This window comes from Palaemon carinicauda, chromosome 29 (genome assembly GCF_036898095.1).
Source record: "Palaemon carinicauda isolate YSFRI2023 chromosome 29, ASM3689809v2, whole genome shotgun sequence".
Taxonomy (NCBI): Eukaryota; Metazoa; Arthropoda; class Malacostraca; order Decapoda; family Palaemonidae; genus Palaemon; species Palaemon carinicauda.
Window position 1 is genome coordinate 6,265,782 of NC_090753.1, and position 23,118 is coordinate 6,288,899.

At 40.6% G+C, this 23,118-nt stretch overlaps 1 protein-coding gene across 1 annotated transcript; it reads left to right on the forward strand.

The window, feature by feature from the left end:
* The first annotated feature begins 360 nt into the window (after positions 1 to 360).
* LOC137622394 (general transcription factor II-I repeat domain-containing protein 2-like) lies at positions 361 to 16,919 on the forward strand. The gene is made up of 2 exons (XM_068353006.1): positions 361 to 1,188; positions 16,632 to 16,919. Exons 1-2 carry the CDS (start codon positions 361 to 363, stop codon positions 16,917 to 16,919), a joined length of 1,116 nt encoding a protein of 371 aa, XP_068209107.1.
* Positions 16,920 to 23,118: the final 6,199 nt, after the last annotated feature.

A 23,118-nucleotide genomic window follows, 5' to 3' on the forward strand; every position in this document is an offset into this window, starting at 1 on the left:
TTGGCCTTGAGTCACTCCATGGAAGAACCAGAGGGTCAGACATATTTGAGAAAGTAAAGTCCTGTTTACAAAATCAGCAAGTAGATTTTAGTAAAATCTTAAGTGTCTGTACTGATGGAGCACCGTCAATGATTGGTAGAGTTGCTGGAACTGTAGCCTTGCTCGAAAGGTTTTTAGGGCATCCTCTTCTGAAATATCATTGCATTATACACCAAGAGTCGCTGTGTGGAAAAATTTTGAATTTGCAGCATGTTATGATACCAGTTGTAAAATGTGTGAATAAAATTAGAGCAAGAGGATTAAATTAGAGCAAGAGGATTAAATAGGAGAGAATTCAGAGAATATTGTGAGCTGTTAGATATGGAATATGGTGATCTCATCCTTTATTGCGAGGTGCGTTGGCTTTCTAGAGGACCAGTTCTTAGCAGATTCTGGAAACTGAAAAATATTGTACATGATTTTCTGAAAGAGAAAGGAGAGCTGCCCGAGGAAAATGCCCTTTTGTGTGATGAAAAGTGGATGTTTGATTTAGCATTTTTAGTTGACATTACCAGTCATCTCAATGACCTAAATTCAAAATTGCAGGGCAAAAATAAATTGTTTCCTAGTTTAGTAAATGATATCAGTGCATTCAAAATGAAGTTAAAACTGTCTATCTCTCAGCTAGAAAACAAGGATTTGAGCCAATTTCCACATTTAAAGGAACAAAGTGAATGTGCTGAAGATAATATTAACTTTACCGAATACATTGAAAAAATCATATTACTGCAAGAGGCCTTTGATATTCGTTTTAGTGATTTTTCTGAAGAAGATTGCATGCTTGCATTTATAAATCCCTTTTCGCTTACTGAAAATAACATTCTGAAGATGCCTAGTAATATACAAATGGAACTTATTGATCTAAAAGCAAATTCAGTACTGAAGTGTAAATTAAATGAACTTTTCTCACTCCCAAGTGCATCTGAAATGCTTAATTTTTGGCGATCATTACCGGGTGAACATTTTCCAGAACTAAAGAAATTTGCCCAAAGTTATGCCTGTCGTTTTGGAACAACATACAGATGCGAGCAAGAATTTTCTTCCATGAAAATGATCAAGAACAAACCGAGGTCACGACTATCCGATTCAAATTTGAAGAACTCTCTGTTGCTCTCAGTTACTAATTTAACTCTTAATATTACAGATTTGGTGAAAGCAAAGCAGTCAAAAGTCTCATTAAACCTAGTTATGTTTATTTTTCCTGCATGTGAAATTACTTTTTTTTTAAACTGCTAATTAGGTTCATATATTTTTATTAGTACTTTCAGAAATAACTAATGAATGTTATCAATGTAAATTCAAAGTGTCAATAAAGTAAGTACAGTTTACTTTTTATTTATGTTAAATCCTTCCCATTACAACTACTACATCTGTCCACACTATCATATATATATATATATATATATATATATATATATATATATATATATATATATATATATACATACATATATATATATATATATATATATATATAAATATATATACATACATACATATATATATATATATATATATATATATACATATATATATATATATATATATATATATATATATATATATATATATATATATATATATATAAATATTATATTTATATATATATATATATATATATATATATATATATATATATATATATATATATATATATATATAATGATTATATGTATAACTGCCAAATATGACAATATTCCCATACTTAAAGGATGTGGCGTATCTGAATTAGAAGTGAACAAAATTGGTGCATGGGAAACAAAAGGTTGGCCAACCCTGTTAAGTAGTCTAGTTAGAGCAATTTTCCATAATAATCATGATAATTATCTTGGGTTAAGTAAGGAAGAATTTAGAGATAAACAGGTAAGTGAAGCCAGGTGGAGTGACTTGACAGCTTACTTGAATGGAGGAAACTTACCTAGAAAGAGGTTTCACAGAGCTTCAATTCGCCATTTTATATTTTATGAGGGTGTGTTATACCTGAGTGCTGATAAGACTTGTGGTGCTTCAATAGTTTAGGAAAGCAGCCTTCAAATTTGGTCTTGGGTCTTTTGCAATTCATTTAGGTAAGAGAGAAACTATTGTTGCTTTGGAGACATACTTCTATTGGCCCTCACTAAGATCTGATATAGTTAAATATGCTAAAGAATGCAGTATATGTTTTGATTTGACAGACATGGTGTCTGGTGCAAATGAATTCAGGCACATTCTTATCATCATTGATCACTATTCTTGCTATGTGAAGTTTTACCCACTGAGGAGGAAGACAACAGAAGTCTGTAAAAACTTTGAAAAGTATTTAAATGACTTTCGGGTTTCGGGTTCCGGGTTCCAGGGTGTGTAATTCTTGACAATGGTGCTGAATATAGCTCATAACAGTTTAGAGATATTTGTAGAGTACGCAACATAAATACTAGTTTCATCACACCATACCATCCCGAAGGTAACAGTATATCTGAAAGGATGGAAAGGACCATGAAAATTTTGCTTAATGTCATGTGTCAGAGTCATCCATATCAATGGCCAAAATATTTATGAGATACACAGAGGACTTTTAATTGTGCTATACACGACATCATGGGTGAACAGCCGCATTATGTGTTTCTTAGCTCAATGGATGATGAGGTGATGGACCCCAATCTCTCTCGAGCCTATGAAATAATTCAAAAGACACAGGCAGAAATGGCAAGAACATTTGTAAATTTTGCCAATAGGAAAAGAGGGAACAAAAATAAGGAGCTAAATTCATTAGTGTGGGTAAAGAATGAGACCCAGTTACCAGGTACAAGCAGTAAATTTAATGTGAAATGGCTTGGACCATATAAAGTGATAGAAAGTTTTTGGGAAAGGTCTACATGTGTGATACAATTTTTTTTCAACGACACTGTACTCGAACGTGCTGCTAATAAACTCAAACCATTCTCTGTTGATGAACAGTACTTATTAACAATGCAAGAGCGCACAGAAAATGAGCCTGACATGGTAACTGAGGGAGTTTACAAAACAGGCACTAGAAATGTTGTACCTCATCCCCGTCTCTTAGAAAAGATTTGGACTCTGTTAGTGAACTTTGCTGAGAGGAAAGACTACTATACCCCCTCATTATGATTGTGAAGCTATTTTTTTCTTATTTGTTTATGATACTCTGCTTATATTTTTGTAATCTCATGATATTTTGTAATTTGTAGCCAAAACTCTTGAATTATTCAAAGTTGATGAATATTTTTTTTGTCTATAAAAAAAATATGTAATAGAAATATGTAATGGATCATAGAAAATGGGTATGATTATGAATGTTGCAGTGGTCCCATGAATCTTGTTTTATAGTAATTTACTTTGCTCTTTTGGTACTAGTTTTGTACAAGTTAAGGATGCAGGGTACCCCTTTCCAGAAACCTTTGAGATATGTAATGTGAGAGTCGTTTTTAGCCAAGAGGTCCGAAAAGTTAGATAGTCATAAGGACACTTCAATAGCAGCCAATTATCCTTCTTAAGTGGAGAGCTCTGTTGATGTAGAATGACATGATCTCTTCTGTGAGCGGAATCAATTTAACCCCAACCTTAGGATAGGCAAAGTTTCAATGAAAGTTCTCCGAATACACAAAGATATCCATTTTTTTTTTCATTGTACAAGAATAGTTTATTTCCTTTATTGAGAGTGTTTCTGATTTGGTTGAACCAAGATCTGCATTCCACTGTAGCAAAGACATGTTAAGGGTTATTCAAATCCATGCTTGTAAGTGGCTTGATATTAGAATGGACATGAATCAATGTTTTATCCCCAAGGGAAAAGCTTTGTAATAAGAAAATATCCTTTTAGTATTTTATTTCTTTTAGAAATGATTCATCATATGATTCAAATATCTTTAAAATTGTCCCTGCCCTTACTAATTTTGATTATAAAAATTGTTTAAAGAAAATTTATTTCATCAACAAATGCATGTAACGATATTGCCCTTGCCTTTTCTCTCTCTCTCTCTCTCTCTCTCTCTCTCTCTCTCTCTCTCTCTCTCTCTCTCTCTCTCTCTCTCTCTCTCTCTCTCTTGACTGTACTGGCATAAAGTACAAAGAGAGACAGGATAAGCATGATTCCCTTCCTTTAAAGATATGTATTTGTGGGTCAATAGTAAAGACATTGAGTGTATCCCTTTCCAGAACTAAGACCTTAAGTTGTAATCTACAACATTAGTTTAAGAGTAGGAAATATTACGATATAAATAAAGGGGAAAAAGAGATCATAATAGATGAATTGGCTTGTCAATGCCTAGGCTAAGTTTACATACACACTTATGGTCGTGTTGTATAATTTTTCAAGACAACCTATTTAATCCCTGAGTATAATATATTCTTTGCTTATAAAAAAAAGGTGATATGACCATGTTAGTAACACTACAACCTTCTTATCTTCCTAAAAACAATATTAATTGTATGAAAAGTAATGGTTTTATATATATATATATATATATATATATATATATATATATATATATATATATATATATATATATATATATATATATATATATATATATATATATATATATGTATGACACCTCGGGACTCTCCCTCACCCTATCTCCCATGGGAAATTCCATTGGTTACGATCTTAGATTAAGCTATAGAATTATTTCTGAAGGCCTAGCTAGCATTATTAATATTAAATGAATAGTTATATTTCCTTTGTGAAAAAAACATAAGGCTATTAAAACTATTAAAAATAGTTGGAATAAGAATTAGCCTATGTCCTAACATAGTCACAGTGGCCACAATAACCTTTTTTTGGGCTCAAGCCATGTCGTCCTGAAGGAAGGTTCCTATAAGTAGCTTCCTATGGGATATTTGACTACAGTGATAGGCCTATTCCCAGAGAATTTACCGTTAAGTCTCCAGAATTATAACTCCTGGCGCGAATATCCTTAAAATTTCTCTTAAGAATCTTGCATAAATCAGGGGACGTATATCTTGATACGACACATAGCAATCTTCACCCCGAATAGCGTTTTCGCCTCGAGGGGGAAGAGTGGCAAAAATAGAAGGGGAGCCGTTATCAAGGTTACCCTTGCTCCCATACTACTATTGAGTATCTAGATGGCACCATATCCAAGATGTCTCTTATTCCTAACTTTTTAGTGAATTCCCACGGTGTTGTTCCCTGTTGATCTAACGATTTGATCGATTTTGTGAGGATTTATTATGCATTCTACAGCTTCTTTCGCCTCTCGAAAGTTGAGTATTGATTCTTTACAGTGTATAAGTTTAAGCTCCTGCTTCACAGCAAAATTAGAGTAATTTATTTGTGTTCAGGAGCTAGGCCTTTCACCGGAGGCACCATGGGCGCTGTCGTTCATTATGCATTTGTTATTTAGTTAGCAGAATGACTTCCCGGTTGTAATAGCATTAATAGATTATGAAAGCTATTTAGGCACAATTACACTAGTAAAGATATTTATTCTATGGATGATTTCCTCTTCCTTTTGTCAATTATATACGTTAGAGTTTCTGCCATTTAGGTAACCGAGATCTCGTCTTGCGCTAGGCTACCTAGCTTAGGCGCTATACTATACTTTCAGATATTATCCCCGTTTAGCCTCGTGTATCGTTTTTTTTGGGCTCAAGCCATGTCGTCCTGATGGAAGTTCCTAAAGGGTAGCTTTCTTGGTTATATATAACTACGGCAATATTCCCAGAGAATTTACCTTAAGGTACCCAGAATTCTAACTCCTGGAGCGAATATCCCTAATAAAAGAACCAGGGATATCGCGAAATATCAGAGGACGTATTCTTGACACGCCACATAGCAATCTGCACCCCGAACAGAGTTAACACTTCGAAGGGGTCAATTGGCAAGAAAACGAGAACGAGAAAGAAAGGAGAGCCGCTCGCATGGTATCTCTCCTCTCCCGTTTCGTAAGCGTGCATTGCGGCGCTCACTGCGCCATCTGTATTCCTTTTTGCGTAGCTCAACAACTCGGTGTTTTTTCCCTGTGTTTCTCGCAATTCTTGGATTATTTCAACTTATAATGCTTTCTCCAACTTCTTCTGCTTCTGATAAGTTGAGTATTATTTCTTTTATGTATAAATGTAAGCTCTTGGTGATTTTAAAAGTGATTTGATAGTGAAATCGTTGTTACAAGAGCTGTTGCCTACCGGAGGCGTCCTGGACGCTGTCGCTTGCTAGGTATGAGTTATTTAGTTAGCCAGAGCGACGTTTCCGGCTGTTTCTCTTTAATAATTTTAGCTGTTAAGCGTTACATAGGATTTCTTTATATGATACTTTTAGTATTTTTGTTTTGGCGAAGGATTTGCCGATTCTGGCCTACGCTAGACCTTGTAGCCTAGTCGTCTGGCCCTAGTACTTTCCTGCATGATATTCAGATTTCCGAGTGTTTTAAAATTTTATTGAAGCTTTAGGCAGTTTTATACATTTAAGATTATGTTGATTTTCTTCCAAGATAGTATACGAGTGAATTTCGGTGATTTAGGTAATCGATTCTCTTTGCGCCTAGGCTGGTTGTCTATGGGGCCCTAGTATACTTTCTCACACTCCCCGGTTGCTCTCTTCTCTTTGGAGAAGGTGTGCAATCCCTTTCCCTCTGTTTAAGCCTTGGGCTTAACCCTAATGGTTTATCTGAATTGACTTTAGATACAACTATATTAGGGTGTTTCTGTTATTCCTGTTTCCAGTAAGTCTGGCTTCAGGGAGGGGGCAGGACATCAGAGTTCTTAGTCTGAGTCTGTTTATGTCTAGCTTGTGGTTGAGATTGCCTTGCTAGACTGACAACAGACATAGGAGGCTTAGCCTCCTTAGTTCACTTTCGAAGGTTTCTGTACGAGATGATTCCTTCTTCTTGTGATCTAGCAGACTAGTCCAGTGTTGTTGTTCTCGGTGTGGAGGATAAGATCCTCTTTTCTGTGAATAACAATGCCTTCCTTGCTTTGATTCTGAGGGAGTTGGCAAGTATTGCTGGCCTCCCTCCTCGGATCTCCCTTAGGCTAAGATGAGTTTTCTTGGCTGCAGGTGATTCATTACTAGAGCAAGGGTGGCAGGACCCTCTTCTCCCTGTTCCCCCTCTTTCCTTTGTGATGGCCTAGCCATTGCATTCCTTTCCGTCATTCTACATCTGTACCTAGCATAGGTTAGGATGTGGGGTTGACTCAGTCACCTTGCCGGCCGGCAGTGCGTGCCGGCCGGCAAGGGTCTTCTGCTTTGAGTGCTGCCCGGACCTCCCTTGGTCTCTCATCCATGTTTGTCTGTAGAGCCAGATGGCATTGGTCAGAAAGCCTGAAGTTATATTCTCCCCTTCCTTATGTGCACTCTTTCGGGTTGCCGGGTTATGAGGTAGTACAGTCTCTTATCCCGGCATCCATTCTGTTTTTCTTCTAGTGTTGTACCCTAGCCCGGCTGCCGGCCTGAGTGGCCGGCAGCCGGGCAGTCGGAGTTCTCTGGTTCTTTTGCTGCCGGCCGGCATTGGTTGTATACCTTTGCCGGCCGGCTATATATCACACCATTGTCTGCTGGCCGCTGCGATTGGTGGCCGGCAGCCGGGTGCTATCTTGTGTAGTTGCCGGCCGGCAGTCATTGCCGGCCGGCACATGCATTTGAACCAGCGTTCTTCCACCTTATAGTTCTTAAGTAGTATACTTTGGAACTAGTTAAGGTGTGTGCTGGCGGGCACGTGCCGGCGGGTACATTACCTTCTATACTGTAGCCAGTATTTTTCAGTATAGTATATACTATATGGAGAAAACTATAGTATAGTATTTGTTACAACACTAAGTTTTTCTAACACTTTTGTGTTGTCTCGCACAACCCTTTGGTGTAAACTTACAGATAAAGAAAGTGAGTTCTTTCTTGTCTACTATCCAGTATTTTAAAATCATTTTTTGGGTGTGAGCTACACCTGTTTCCTCTGGAAATTATTCATTGGTTGCTCTAGAATAGATTAACCATACAATTTTATTATCTGGAAGGTTGTGGCAATTGACTGTGCGGGAAATACAAGTGTATGTCTTTCCTTTCTAGTTTAGTTGTGCTAAGCTAAGTATATCCAGTGATACGTGGTTCACTTGATACTCATGGAATTTTCATCTCTTTACAGGAGGACCATCCGAAGTGTGGAAGCGTTTTCTGCAACGTCCGCAGCAAGAACTTCTGCGGACATGATTTGTGTAGGAGGCACGCAGCATGCGCAGTCTCCAAAGGTGATCTCCGGTACTGGGACCCGCAGGTATGTACCGTGTGCACAAACCTGATTACTGAGGCTTTTGATTCCCCTAAGACGGCGGAGTCAAGGGACGCAGCAAGGGAAAAGCTTCGTACCTGGGTAAGGGGCTTTCAGAAGAATACTTCTGGGCCCTATCTTCCAAGTGAGAAGATGAGGGCTTACCTTTTCCCCAGGGTGTCAGCTGATGCAGTGATTCCCCAGCCTCAAGTGGAGATACCAGTGGTTCAGATCCCTGTGGATTCTGAAGTCGCGGACGCCCTGCAGGACATCCAATTGGACGATAGGATGTCGGAGGTGTCCGAGCGTTTGGAAGATGACCTTCTGGCAGAAGACCAGGATGAAGAGCAAGCTCTAGACAATGAAGAGGAAGAGGTCGACGAGGTGTCGGCTACTCCGGTTCAGGCCCCTGAACCTATTCCCTCAACATCGTTCTCTCTCCCAGATGAGCTGGGAAAGACCCTTTCCTCCATCGTTGGAATGATCCAACAGATGCAGAAGGAGAATAATGAGAAGGCGGCTGCAATGGAGCTGGAGATGCGGTGACTTGCAGCATCACGTGGGCCCCAGAAGAAGCTCAGCGTGAAAGACCTTCCCTTGTGCTCAGATGTTAACCCTTGGAAGTATGCTGAGCACATGCCTATGACGACGGGAAAAATCGTCATTTCGGAGAAGTTGGGCTCAGTCCCCCTTGAGGAGGTGGAATTCTGGCCCAGCAAGGAGTCGTATCCGGACTGTTATGTCCGTCTAAGGAAGGAACCAGCCTCAAAGGAAGAAACAGAGCCGAAGGAGGTCATAGTTTTGGACCACGCTAATGCTCAAGCTTTATTGTCAAGCTCGATGAAAGAGAGGGGCTTCTCAAACTCGAAGGTACCTGCTTTGAGTAAGAAGCACCCTTCCTTTGTGTCCTCTCCTTCTAGAGCCTTCCCCTTTATGCAGAAAGGGTTTACGGCTGTGCTGAAAGCAGTCGAGGCAGGTAAGCCATGCCCCTCCTTGGAGGAGTGTAAACCTCTGTCTTTGGCCCTACCCATGGACCACAAGGACTGGAAGGACGTCCATCTCACCTTCTCAGTCGGGAAGTTGGAGGCTGATATTGCCGGACGTCAGTTCGGTGAAAACCTCCCCAAGCTGTCTGACTTTCTTTTGCGAAGGGAGCTTGAGACAAAAGAAAGACTTGCTGCCTCAATGTCTCATCAAACAACTCTCGAGACAATGGCAAGTGACCCCAAGGTCCATGAGATGTTCATGGTAGTGGCTAAGACACACCTAGTCACAGTGACGAAGTACCTTTATAGCTTCGTCAAAGCTAGGAGGGCTTGTAGGGAGTTCGTGTTCGCCTCGGCTGCGGTGAGGCACGAGCCAAGGAAGCTAATCTCCTCCAACATTTGGGGCAAAGACCTCTTCCCTAGTGAAGCGGTCAAGGAGGTTGTAGATAAGGCCGCCACGGAGAATAGAATCCTTCTCCAGAAGTGGGGCCTATCCCTCAAGAGAAAGTCTTCCCCGGATGAGGGTCCCCAACCAAAGAGGAAGACTAAGAAGACTAGGCTACCCTCTCGGCCAGCCAAGCCATTCAGACAGCAGCAGCAACAGCAATTTCCTATGTCTACAGTGCCCCAAATGGTGGCACAAACCCCGACCACGTACCAGTGAGTACCCCAAGCCGTGTCGACGCAGTCTCCGGCATTTAACCCAGCGTTCGAAGGGCAGTCAACTACCTTTCGAGCGAAGCCTAGAGGAGCAGCCAGAGGTTCGTCTAGACGCCCTTCAAGGAGGAGGGGATTCAGGGGTGGTCGCGGTCAAGGAGGCAAGGCCTCAGGGCAACAGCAGTCAAAGTGAGATGATACCGGTAGGAGGGAGACTTCAGAATTTTCGGGATCGGTGGACCTTCGATCCCTGGGCCCACAGCCTACTCAAGAATGGACTGGGTTGGAGCTGGTACAGCACTCCACCCCCGTGCCCTCAATTTTTCCAACACTCCACCCCCGTTCTGGAGGAGTACATTCAAGAACTGCTGGAGAAAAGGGTAATCCGAAGGGTAAAGTCCATCAAATTCCAAGGGAGGCTGTTTTGTGTTCCCAAGAAGGACTCAAAAAAACTCAGAGTCATTCCGGACTTGTCGCCACTCAACAAGTTCATTGTGAACTGCAAGTTCAAGATGATAACACTACAACACATAAGGACCTTACTGCCCAAGAGGGCATTTACCGTCTCCATAGATTTGTCAGACGTCTATTGGCACATTCCAATCAATCGTCAACTCTCCCCCTACCTAGGGTTCAAGCTACATTGAAGACTCTACGCCTTCAGAGCCATGCCATTCGGGCTAAACATAGCCACAAGGATCTTCACAAAGCTTGCGAGCGTAGCTCTCAAACAATTACGCCTAAAGGGAATCCAGGTGGTAGCCTACCTGGACGACTGGCTAGTGTGGGCAGCATCCAAGACAGAATGTTTGCAAGCTTTCCTACAGGTGATCCAGTTCCTAGAGTATCTAGGCTTCAAGATCAACAGAAAAAAGTCTCGACTTTCTCCATCTCAAAAGTTCCAGTGGTTGGGAATCCACTGGGACCTAGTGTCACACCAACTCTCAATCCGGCGAAGAAGAGGAAGGAGATAGCTGGTTCTGTCAAGAGACTTCTGGATTCCGAAAGGATATCAAGACGCGAACAGGAGAGAGTGCTGGGTTCTCTCCAGTTTGCCTCAGTAACAGACCCGGTGCTAAGAGCACAGCTAATGGATGCAACTGAAGTTTGGAGAAGTTATGCATCAAACGCGCGAAGAGATCTGGTAAGACCAGTTCCGCTTCGTCTACGTACGCTTCTCAGGCCTTGGTCCCAAGTCAGGGAACTAAAGAAGTCGGTACTTCTTCAGCCACATCCCCCCTCGTTGACTATTCACACAGACGCCTCGAAGGAGGGGTGGGAAAGTCATTCTCATCGGAAGAAGGCCCAAGGGACTTGGTCCAATCTATTCAAGACATTTCACATAAACTCTCTGGAAGCTATGGCAGTACTCCTTACCTTAAAGAAAGTCTCCCCTCGTCGCTCGATCCACATAAGGTTGGTGCTGGACAGCGAGGTGATTATGAGATGCTTGAATCGACAAGAATCGAGGTCACCACCACTCAACCAGGTGATGTTGGCCATCTTTCGACTGGCGGAAAAGAAGAAGTGGTACCTGTCGGCAGTTCACCTTCAAGAAGTCCGCAATGTGACAGCGGACGCTCTATCCAGGTTCACACCGATAGAGTCGGAATGGTCCCTAGACGCAGGATCATTCTCCTTCATCTTGAGTCAAGTCCCAGAACTGCAGATAGACCTCTTTCCGACGAAAGACAACAAGAAGTTACCCCTTTACGTGTCCCCGTACGAGGATCCCTTGGCGGAAGCAGTGGACGCGATGTCCCTCGACTGGAACATATGGTCAAGGATTTACCTGTTCCCTCCTCACAACCTTCTGTTGAGGGTCCTCAACAAACTGAGATCTTTCAAGGGAGTAGCGGCAATAGTGACTCACAAGTGGCCGAACAGCGTGTGGGTCCCTCTGACATTGGAACTGCGGCTGAAGTGTCCACCGTTACCAGATCCAGTTCTGACCCGGCGAGTTCAGAAGTCGACTGTCTGCGCTTCATCACAGAAAACCTGGAACCTGAAGCTCATGATTTTCTCTCCCTAGTGGTGAGAAAACGTTTCGGGATTTCGAAAGACAGTATAGACTTCCTAGAGGAATATAAGTGCAAATCTACTAGAAGGCAATATGAGTCATCATGGAGGAAATGGGTGGTCTTTGTCAAGGCGAAAAATCCGCAAAAGATCTCAACGGACTTCTGCTTATCTTTCTTCATCCACCTCCATGGTCAAGGGTTAGCAGCCAACACAATATCAACGTGTAAATCTGCTTTGACAAGACCCATTTTATATGCCTTTCAGGTCGACCTCGCTAACGATATTTTTAATAAAATTCCAAAAGCCTGTGCTAGGCTCAGACCATCAGCACCTCCAAAGCCCATTTCATGGTCAATAGATAAAGTTCTTCATTTCGCTTCGCTGTTGAACAATGAGTAGTGTGCTTTAAAGGATTTGACCCATAAAGTTATTTTCCTATTTGCACTCACGTCGGGGGCCAGGGTTAGTGAAATTGTAGCCCTCTCGAGAGAGGAGGGTCGTGTTCAGTTCTTGGATGGGGGAGAACTGAACCTGTTTCCGGATCCTACGTTTCTCGCCAAGAACGAGTTACCCACCAACAGGTGGGGTCCCTGGAGAATCTGCCCTCTGAAAGAAGATGCATCTCTATGTCCAGTGGAATGCCTAAAGGTCTATCTTCGTAGAACTTCAGACTTCAGGGGTGGTCAACTATTCAGGGGAGAAACATCAGGCTCAAATTTATCACTGAAACAACTTAGGGCAAAAATCACCTATTTTATTCGCAGAGCGGATCCAGACAGTACACCCGCAGGTCACGATCCGAGGAAAGTTGCCTCATCCTTAAATTTCTTTAATTGTATGGATTTTGAACATCTTCGTTCATACACTGGCTGGAAGTCTTCCAGAGTGTTCTTTCGTCACTATGCGAAGCAAGTGGAGCAACTAAAGAGGTCTGTGGTAGCAGTGGGTTGTGTCGTTAACCCTGCTGTTTAACTCTGCGAGGAACAGTGGATTTAATTGGGACGATTAATTCCAGGGTGAGTGTGTAGTTATGAACTATTCTACAAACTAAGTGTTAGGGCAATGGGTTGCCCACATTGACTGTTCCACTTTCAAAGGTGAACCTAGCATAAGTGCAGACATATGTGCCGAGCGTTTCCAACGCTAATGTAACTGATTAGTAATACAGACTTTTATAATCTTGATACCTCGGTATGTTAAAAGTGGCGCTAATGTTTTTCTTTTAGATAAACAAGTTTCTGTTTACTATCATGCTTATGCTTATTTGTTGGTTATCCTCCTCTTATATATATATATATATATATATATATATATATATATATATATATATATATATATATATATATATATATTGGTTGTTTAACCTGTTTTATTTATTGTTTGTCAATAAACTAGTTCTTGTGAACCTTGCGTCTCCTTCACCTGTGTCAATTTATTTGATATAATTTTGCATTACGTTCTATGTATATTTATCTGGGATAATTCTAATAGATTGTTCCTTTATGCAAGCATTCTTTGCATTGGTTTATGCTTTCCCTTGGCAGGAGGACTCCATGCCCTGAGGGGACGGTGGCGGATATGCAAGTTTTCCGCCTACTTGGATATAAACCTTTGTCCAATTCAGTATTGAACGGAGAACTGGTCGATATTTCATGTTGACTCAGTGGTTCTTCACAAACTATGCTTTACATAATATAGGGTGAGACCACTATATTGGCTTGTCTGTTATTCATACATAGGTATATGTACTCTTCGAGACTTTTCCATAGTCTAGTATGACTCTTCCCTGTAGGGGGCAGGAAGCACTAACATGGTCTATGGTTAGTTGAAAAAATGTGTGACGGTAACATCTTAGGTCTCTAGGTCTAGTTGGCCGGAAAATACCTTCGGGGAGTACGGCACGTTTTGAGAATCCACAGATACAGTAATGCTCTGGTATACTTCCATCAGGACGACATGGCTTGAGCCCAAAAAACGGATTTTGAGCGAAGCGAAAAATCTATTTTTGGGTGAGATGGCCATGTCGTCCTGATGGACCCGCCCTTCCCTTTCTTTAAAGGGCTGTAGGTCCCCTCCCTACATACAGTATCTGTAGCACCTCGTGTATCTCTACAAGGAATACAGATGGCGCCGTGAGCGGCGCAATGCACGCTTACAAAACGGGAGAGGAGAGATACCTTGCGAGCGGCTCTCCTTTCTTTCTCGTTTTCGTTTTCTTGCCAATTGACCCCTTCGAAGTGTTAACTCTGTTCGGGGTGCAGATTGCTATGTGGCGTGTCAAGAATACGTCCTCTGATAATTCGCGATGTCCCTGGTTCTTTTATTAGGGATATTCGCTCCAGGAGTTAGAATTCTGGGTACCTTAAGGTAAATTCTCTGGGAATATCGCCGTAGTAATATATACCCAAGGAAGCTACCCTTTAGGAACTTCCATCAGGACGACATGGCCATCTCACCCAAAAATAGATTTTTCGCTCCGCTCAAAATCCGTTTATTTATTCAGCGGGAGATAGTACATCAGCTAGAATTATATAACTCGATACTTATCTACTGTGGAGATTTAAGGGTAATCCATCCTACCCTCTGAGTGCCGCGCAGGCGGCAACCCTATCCGGTCTTGCCATAGAGTAGTTCACTCCGGCTTGCCTAGGCTAGGGATTTTCTTTTTCCCACCTTTGCCAGCGAGGTCGTGGCTTTGGTTTTTGACAAAACCTTAGAGTATGCAGTCTTTCTGCCAGCGCCAGATATGCAGGGTGAGTAGTCACTCCCCTGCCGGCTTATAGCTGCCGGCATAGGAGGCTAAGCCTCCCTAGACCACACCTGAAGTGGTAGTATGTTGCCGCCACCTTCTCCCCTGTGGTCTAGAAGACTAGTCCTGTGTTGGCAGACCCTAGGCTGAAGAATAGACATTCTTCTGCTCTCTAGGATGGCGCCGACACAGAAACAATGTTTCTTTCCTATTGAGAGACGGCGGCAATCTTAACCCCATTTCGGCAGACCCTAGGCTGAGGAATAGATATCTTTCTGCCACCTAGGATGGTGCCGATACTGAAACATTGTTTCACTCTTGTGTGGAAGTGAGGGCAATCCTGCCGCCTTCTTCTACACTTGATACAGGACCCTTTTCCCTCCTCTTTCTGTCCTTTAGCGATGACTAAGCCATCACAATCCTTTGGCCGTCGTCCTGCAATCTCACCGCTTGCCATCTGGGTTGGAGGGCTGGACGGGCCCCTACTTAAGCAGTTGTTTAGTCACTCAGTCTTTCCCTTATGGACACAAGGATCCGGGAAGGTTTCGCCGGCCATGACAGCTGCCGATGGGAGACCCTTCTGCCGCTGAAGTTTCTTCAGTCCTCCTTTGGACTGCCATTTACAGTCCTGGAACCGGCAATGCCGGCAACGGATCTTGTGGCTGGATAGAAGCCTGAATGATGCATTCTCCCCCTCCCTTTGAACATTCTTTCTGGAGGAAGGGTAAGATTATATACTTACATCCTTATTTAGTGTAAACATACATTTCAATAAGGCAGCCCTTCACTCCCTGTTTTTCTCTCTCTATCAGCTAGTGCCGCCAGGTAGTAACCTAGCTGGCAGTATGCCGGCTGGGACTGTGCCACTAGGTTCTAGTCATGTCGGCAACAATCCGGCTGAACTACAGTATATGTTTATACAGTAGCCAGTATATTTGCAGTATAGTATATACTGCAAATAGAAAACTATTATATATTTTATACAGTAGTTTTTTCCAACATATTTTGTGTGTCCTTACGCAGCCTTTCGCTAAGACCAATCCTATATTAAAAGAATAGAATTCCTTCATTACTCTGATTAAAATTCAGTTTACAATTTAGCCTACAATATCAAATAGTTTAGAAGGGTCAGTGGTAGTACACTTTTCTATCCCTAGAGGTAAGAACCCTTCTCTTTTGAGTTTTCCCTGATCAGGAAACTCTAGTCTTAATATTGGAAGGGGATGTCACAGCAATTGGCTAGGAGGGATACACAAATATGTGTCTTTTCTAATTTCTAGTCCAGCCGGCGGCATGCCGGCCGGACTGTGCCGCCAGGTGCTAGGCATGCTGGCAACACACCGCCTGAACTACAGTATATGATTATACAGTAGCCAGTATATGTGCAATATAGTATATAATTCAAACTGAAAACTATAGTATTTATTATACAGTAGTTGATTTCTAACATACCTTGTGTACCTTCTACAGTCATTTACTGAGACCAACCGTCTATTGAAAGAATATAATTAATTCAATACTCTGATTGGAAAATCAGTTAATACTTACCGCACGATATTAAATAATTAGAAGGGTCAGTGGCAGTGTACACTTTTCTATCCCTAGGGGCTAGAATTCTTCTCTTACAAGTTGCCGTAATAAAGGAAACACTTTATTATTAATATTGCGAGGAGGTTACAGCAATTGGTTAGGAGGGATACAAAAGTATGTCTTTCCCTTTTTCTTTTCAGCTTACTATCCTAAGCTATACTAATTAAAATATGAATAATTTCATTTCTGTATATCATGTGAGATAAACAATTGCATAAACATTTTATTTTCCTTTCTTTACAGGAGGAGCCCCAGATGAAATGCAATGCAATCTTCTGCAATTATAGGAATAAGTACTTCTACGGTCATAAAGCGTGCAGGTCTCATGCTCCCTGTACCATAATTACCGAATCCCTGCAATATTAGGACCCCCAAGTCTGCAATATTTGTTGTACCTTGGTGACCGAAGGTTTTGTCGACCCCAAATCAATTGAGTCGAGGGATGCAGCACGTAAAAAGCTGCGCAAGTGGATAAGGGGGTTCCAGAAGAACTCTCTGAGACCACACCTACTTAACGATAGGATGCGTAGCTTACTGTTCCCGAAAGTGAGTAGAGAAATTGTTGTGCCCCGACCACGATTCACACCTCCTTGCGTCCAGATTTCCATCGACACGGATCTCAGGGAGGCGTTGCAAAGTATGAACATCCACTAGAAGGTGAGGATGTCGGAAGTGTCTATGGACACTGGAAAGGATCTATTAAAGGATCATCCCGAGGAGGAGTCTACTCTACCTCTGGAAGAAGATGATGATGTCGAGTCGGAGTTCCTTCTGTCTGTACCGGCCCCAGCCGTTACCCTTGATGTCTTCACCTTCCACCCCTTCACTGGACAACATGAGCCAGGAACTGGCCCATCTTACGGATTTAATGGAGAACATTCGCAAACGAGGTGAAACAAGGGAAGCGAAATTCAAGAGAGAGCTCCGTAAAACTCCACTTATCGCCTACAGAGGGTCATTCAAGCGACCCAGAGGCCAAGACCTCCCAACCAGCTCCAAAACCAATCCCTGGTGGTATACGGAACTTATGGTGATTTTGAACGGCAAACTCTACATCTAAGAGAAGATGGGAGCTGTCCCCTTATACGACATCCAGTTTTGGCCAAGCTTTAATGCTTTCCCTGATTGCTTCATTCAGCTGAAGCATAAACCAATGTCAAAAGAGGTGACAGAACCGAAGGAGGTCATGCTTTTCGACCACGATAAGACACAGGCTCTCTTGCCAAGTAGCCTGAGATAGGTGGGCTATTCGGTGTCGAAAGTGTCCGCCTTGAGCAGGAAACACCCTACCTTTCTTGTTCCTTCTTAAATAGCATTCCCCTTTACGTGAAAGGTATTGAAATCTGTTGCCAAGGCAGTGGAGACAGGCAAACTATGCCCTGCACTTGAGGAGTGCAGGCCTCTGTCGCTAGCATTGCCCATGCGGGAGAAGGAACGGAAGGAAGTCCACCTAACCTTCTCAGTAAGGAAACTGGACGTGGACATCGCTGGATGATAATTTAGCGAGAATCTTCCTAAACTTTCTGACTTTCTCATGTGCAAGGAACAAGAGACGAAGGAGAGACTTGCGGCCTCCTAATCCTTACAAAACTGTATAGAGATTTGTGCAGGCCAACGAAGTACCCAAGACATGCTCATGGTCCTGGCCAAAATGCACATGGCCACCTTAGTAAAGGACCTGTTTGCTTTCATGAAGCCTAGGAGAGCCTGTAGAGAGTTCGTGTTCGCTGCTGCAGCAGTGAAATATGAACCCAGGAACTGATATCTTCTAACAACTAGGGTAAAGACCTCTTTCCGAACGAAGTAGTCAAAGAGGTAGTCGAGAAAGCCATCACGGAGAATAGGAACCTTCTCCAGAAATGTGGCATCTCTTCAAAGAGGAAGTCTTCCTCGGATGTGGTCGCCAACCTAAAAGGAAGACGAACAAGTCTAGACTTTCCCCTCGGCCTGCTCAACAACATCCCACAGTTACTATGACAGCGGTGCCCCAGGTAGGCGGTCGAGGAGGTAAACCTTCCGATCAATTGAAGCAGGGAGATGCTTCTGGTAGGAGGGAGGCTCCAACAATTTCAAAATCGTTGGATCTTCGATCCTTGGGCCCACGGCCTAATCAAAATTGGACTAGGATGGAAACTGAATAAGTCTCCTCCATCATTTCCTGAACTCTTCTAACAATCCAACCCCGTATTAGAAGAATATACCCTATAGCTCTTGAGCATACAGGTTATAAGGAAAGCAAAGTCCATCAAATTCCAGGGAAGGCTGTTTTGTGTTCCCAAGAGGGACTCAAGTAAAATCAGAGTCATTCTGGACTTGTCGCCACTCAACAAGTTCATAGTAAACAGCAAGTTCAGGATGTTAATCCTTCCACATATAAGGACCCTATTACAAAAAGGGGCGTTCACAGTCTTGATAGAGCTGACAGATGACTACTGGCACCTTCTAGTCAGTCGCCCCCTCTCCTCCTACCTAGGATTCAAGTTACAGAAGACAATTAGCCCCTGTGGACAATTACCCCCCGTGGACAGTTACCCCTGAGGACAATTACCCCCTAGGACAATTACCCACCTAGGACAGCTACCCCCCGGGACAATTCATTTTATAAATTGTTTAAAATACTAAAAATAAAACTAATATAACAAAGTTTAAAGTATTTTCAATGTATAAAAAAATCATTTAAATACAAAATTCGTAAAACCATCCTCAAACTGATGTTGTGCTCTAATTAACTACTCTTTCGTACAATTATATAGTTTCTGAAATTTTCTTATAAACTAAAACTACTGTTGCTCTCTAAACTACTCTTGAATACAATTATAGAATATTTTTAATTGTTTACAAACTAATTTTTTTATAATGGTTTCAAGAAAAATTTCTTTTATTTGCTTCCTTGGCATTACTTTTCTTAGTATTTAGTGAAATGACCAATATCCCTAAGCAACATGGAATTCATCAGAAGTTCTAGAGGAAAAGACATACTAGTGCTTGATGGATATATATATATATATATATATATATATATATATATATATATATATATATATATATATATATATATATATATACATATATGTTAAGCAGAAAGACTTGGCAAATGGTGTTGTGTCTTTTGAGTTTGAAGAAAGAAGAAACAAAGACAGTTGCAAAGCTAAAGTAAAAGTTCATATTCAACGAAGTGAAGTTGTTGGTAATCTTCATAATCACACCCATGCACCATCTAAAGCGAAAATGGATGCTGCGAAAACTATCCAAAGAGTCAATATGAGAGTCAGAAGAAACAGCGCGGCAAATACTTTCCGAGGCATGTGGAAGCATTGATGAAGAAACCGGAGCAAACCTACCACCAATTCATCATTTAAGACGTAATATTAGACGACATCGACAACGTTTATCTCGCTCATGGCCATTGCCTTTAAATGCCTAGGAACTTGTTTTGACAGATGAATATACCAAAACACAAGATGGTCAAGATTTTCTGCTTTTAGACTCTAGGCCAATTGACAAAAGAATTCTGATCTTTGGAACACAAAAAAACTGGGATTACTTAAGTTAAGCATCACATTGGTCGCTAGATAGAACGTTCAAAACAGTGCCTCGGATATTTTTATATTTATACACGATTCATGCTTTCATAAATAATTGTTCAATTCCATCAATATATGCCCTTTTACCAGATAAAAGCCAAACTACTTACTCAAATCTATTGGAGCAGTTAAAACTATTGAAACATGATTTGGCCCCAAAGATTATTATGGTTAACTTTGAAAAAGGTATGATTAAAAGCTTATAACTGGCATTCCCACAATCCGAAATAAAGGGGTGCTTTTTTCACCTTTGCCAAAGCTTATATAGATTTCAGCAGCGATACCTGGATGATAAAGAGTTTTCTATCGCAACGAAAATGATAGCAGCTTTAGCTTGGGTACCGTCCTGTGATGTTGAAAAATCTTTTGAAACTCAGTGTGAATTCCTCCTGCCTGAAACATATCCATTGCAAGAATACTTTGAAGGCATACTTTGGACGCCCATGTCGAAGAGGAAGAAGGCGTGAACCATTGTTTTCAATTGAGTTGTGAAGTATGTACAACAGAACGGTAGATGAACTTCCTAGAACCAATAATGCCGTAGAAGGGTGGCACAAGAGTCTCTAAGTGAATGTTGGTTGTTGTCATCCAAATATTTGGAAGTTCTTAACATGCATTAATTAAAAGAGAATATTCATTACAACAAACACATATGGTTCAATCTTTAGCAGGTTATCATGGACAGCCATCTCGAAAGAAATATTTAGATGTTGCAAACCGTATTATTTCAGTCACTAAAAACTATGAAAATAGAGATGTAGTACAATACCTACGAAGTATTGCATATAATTTGCATTTTTAAACTTTTCATTTTAATGTTTTTATGACTTTTCAACTTTCTTTTAAGAATATTGTATGTAGATGTATTTTCATACATTAAAATTATTTTAAATGAGGTTATATTAGTTTTATTTCAATTATTTTAAACCAAATATACAATGAGTTGTCCTGGGGGGTAGCTGTCCTAGGGGGATAATTGTCCTATGGGGTAATTGTCCTTGGGGGTAACTGTCCACGGTGGGTAATTGTCCACAGGGGGTAATTGTCCTAGACCTGTTCTAAGACCCATACTCTTCGGACTAAACATAGTCCAAGTATCTTCATGTAACTGGCAGATGCAGTCGTGTAACAATTATGCCTAGAAACTGTTCAGGTTATATTAGTTCTATTTCAATTATTTTAAACCATTTATAAAATTAGTTGTCCTGGGGGGTAGCTGTCCTAGGGGGGTAATTGTCCTAGGAGGTAATTGTCCTCGGGGGTAACTGTCCACGGGGGGTAATTATCCACGGGGAGTAATTATCCACGCGGGGGGGGGGGGGGGCTAATTGTCGTAGATCTGTTTTAACCCTGGATAGGTACGGTCCTCGGACACCCCTTTAAGGGTATACTCGGACGCGAACGACCCCGACGCCAAAAAAAATTCTTGAAAAATCAGTTTTTGCAGTAACCTCCTTTTTTCTTTTGCCAAAAAAAACTTCAATGAATACTTAAAACAACTGTAAAGATAAATACTACTCATCTGCAGAAAAACTATTTATTATAAATATTTTAAAAAATTAAGTAGAAAAAAAAAAAGACCTGACATAAAAATTCATAAAAAAAAGTTTATACATATATACACAAATCCTTTTAGGAATTGATTCTTGAATGTTTAGGACACATCTTGATGTATTTTGGATGAAGTCAGACCCATGGAGGTGAAGATCTGAAATGAGAAAAAAAGGGTAACTTTTTTTGGCCAAAAAAAATTGTCCAAATTTCATGAATTTTTTTGGGTACCCAAATGAAATAGGAAGTGGCTAATTTTTTTAGGCAATAAACATATGTTATCCTAAAATAGAAATATGTAAAAAAATCTTCATTATTTTGTAAATTACATTTATATCAGGGGCCATATCTAAAGGTAATTTTTTGAGTACTTGGAAATTTCGTAAAAAAATACATATATTTAATATATAATATGATATTTATGCAGGTAAAAATATACCAAAATATCACAAATTCTATAGGGAACAAGAATATATATAGATAGGGCAGCTTACGCTTCGGATATGTCCACAAAATGGCCGCCAACCACACTGACTCAGACTCCCTAATCTGCCACTTGAAATGTAGGAAGGGTATGTCAATTTCAAGGTGTTATTTACTAATCTAATTATTATTGGATATGCATAAAAATTGTATGGTGGGTTGCTGGATAATTGTCGATTATTTTACGACTATAAAATTAAAATTCTGACCCAAAAAAATTTTTTTGAAGGGAAATAAAATCGAAAAAAAAAAATGTAAAACAATATTTTAGCAAAAAAAATTTGATGATATTCAATCAAAAAAAAAGTAAACAAAATTTTCCGACAAATAAACATCTAGAGGAATCATTACTCTGTGATAGTTCCTTAGTACGTAGTAATTTTGAAAGAATTGGGAAAAAACGAAAAAATGGCAATCACCGGAAAATCGAACACATACCTATATATACGCCATATCTGGCTAAAAAAAAGATAGGCATGGGTAGCCAGATCATCTAGAAACACTTTCCAACACTATAAAAATATAAGTTTTGCGACACTACTTGCCAATTCCTTACGGTAACATGACTAAGCAAAAAAATGCAAAACAAATAAAAAGGGGCACTCGTGGAAAAATGGCCATTCTAATATACGGCATTTCAGAAAAAAAAAATTTCAGCCACGTGCTAGGCAAACCATCAAGGCATATTTTCCGACAAATAAACATATAAATGAAATATTACTCTGTGATAGTTCCTTAGTACGTAGTAATTTTGAAAGAAATGGGAAAAAACGAAAAAATGGCAATCACAGGAAAATCGAACACATACTTATATATACGCCATATCTGGTAAAAAAAAAACTAGGCATGGGTAGCCAGATCATCTAGAAACTCTTTCCAACACTATAAAAATATAAGTTTTGCGACACTACTTGCCAATTCCTTACGGTAACATGACTAAGCAAAAAAATGCAAAACAAATAAAAAGGGGCACTCGCGGAAAAATGCCCAACATTCTAATATACGGCATCTCAGATAAAAAAAAAGACATGCACGTGTTAGCCCAACCATCAAGGCACACTTTCTAACACATAAACATGAAAAAAAAATCAATAATATACGGCAATTCCTTACTACGTAGTAAATTTTTACAAATATTGAAAAAAAAAACAGAAATTGGCAACCGCAGTTAAATACCCAATATATCAATAACTACGTCGTATCTGACAAAAACAAAATCACGCATGGGTAGCCAG

Excerpts from the sequence above, each read along its gene's own strand:
- LOC137622394 (XM_068353006.1), top strand. The coding sequence starts at position 361 with ATGGAATATGGTGATCTCATCCTTTATTGCGAGGTGCGTTGGCTTTCT. Across the intron at positions 1,189-16,631 it reads CTCTTAATATTACAGATTTG|GACCCCCAAGTCTGCAATAT; the intron begins GTGAAAGCAAAG and ends CTGCAATATTAG.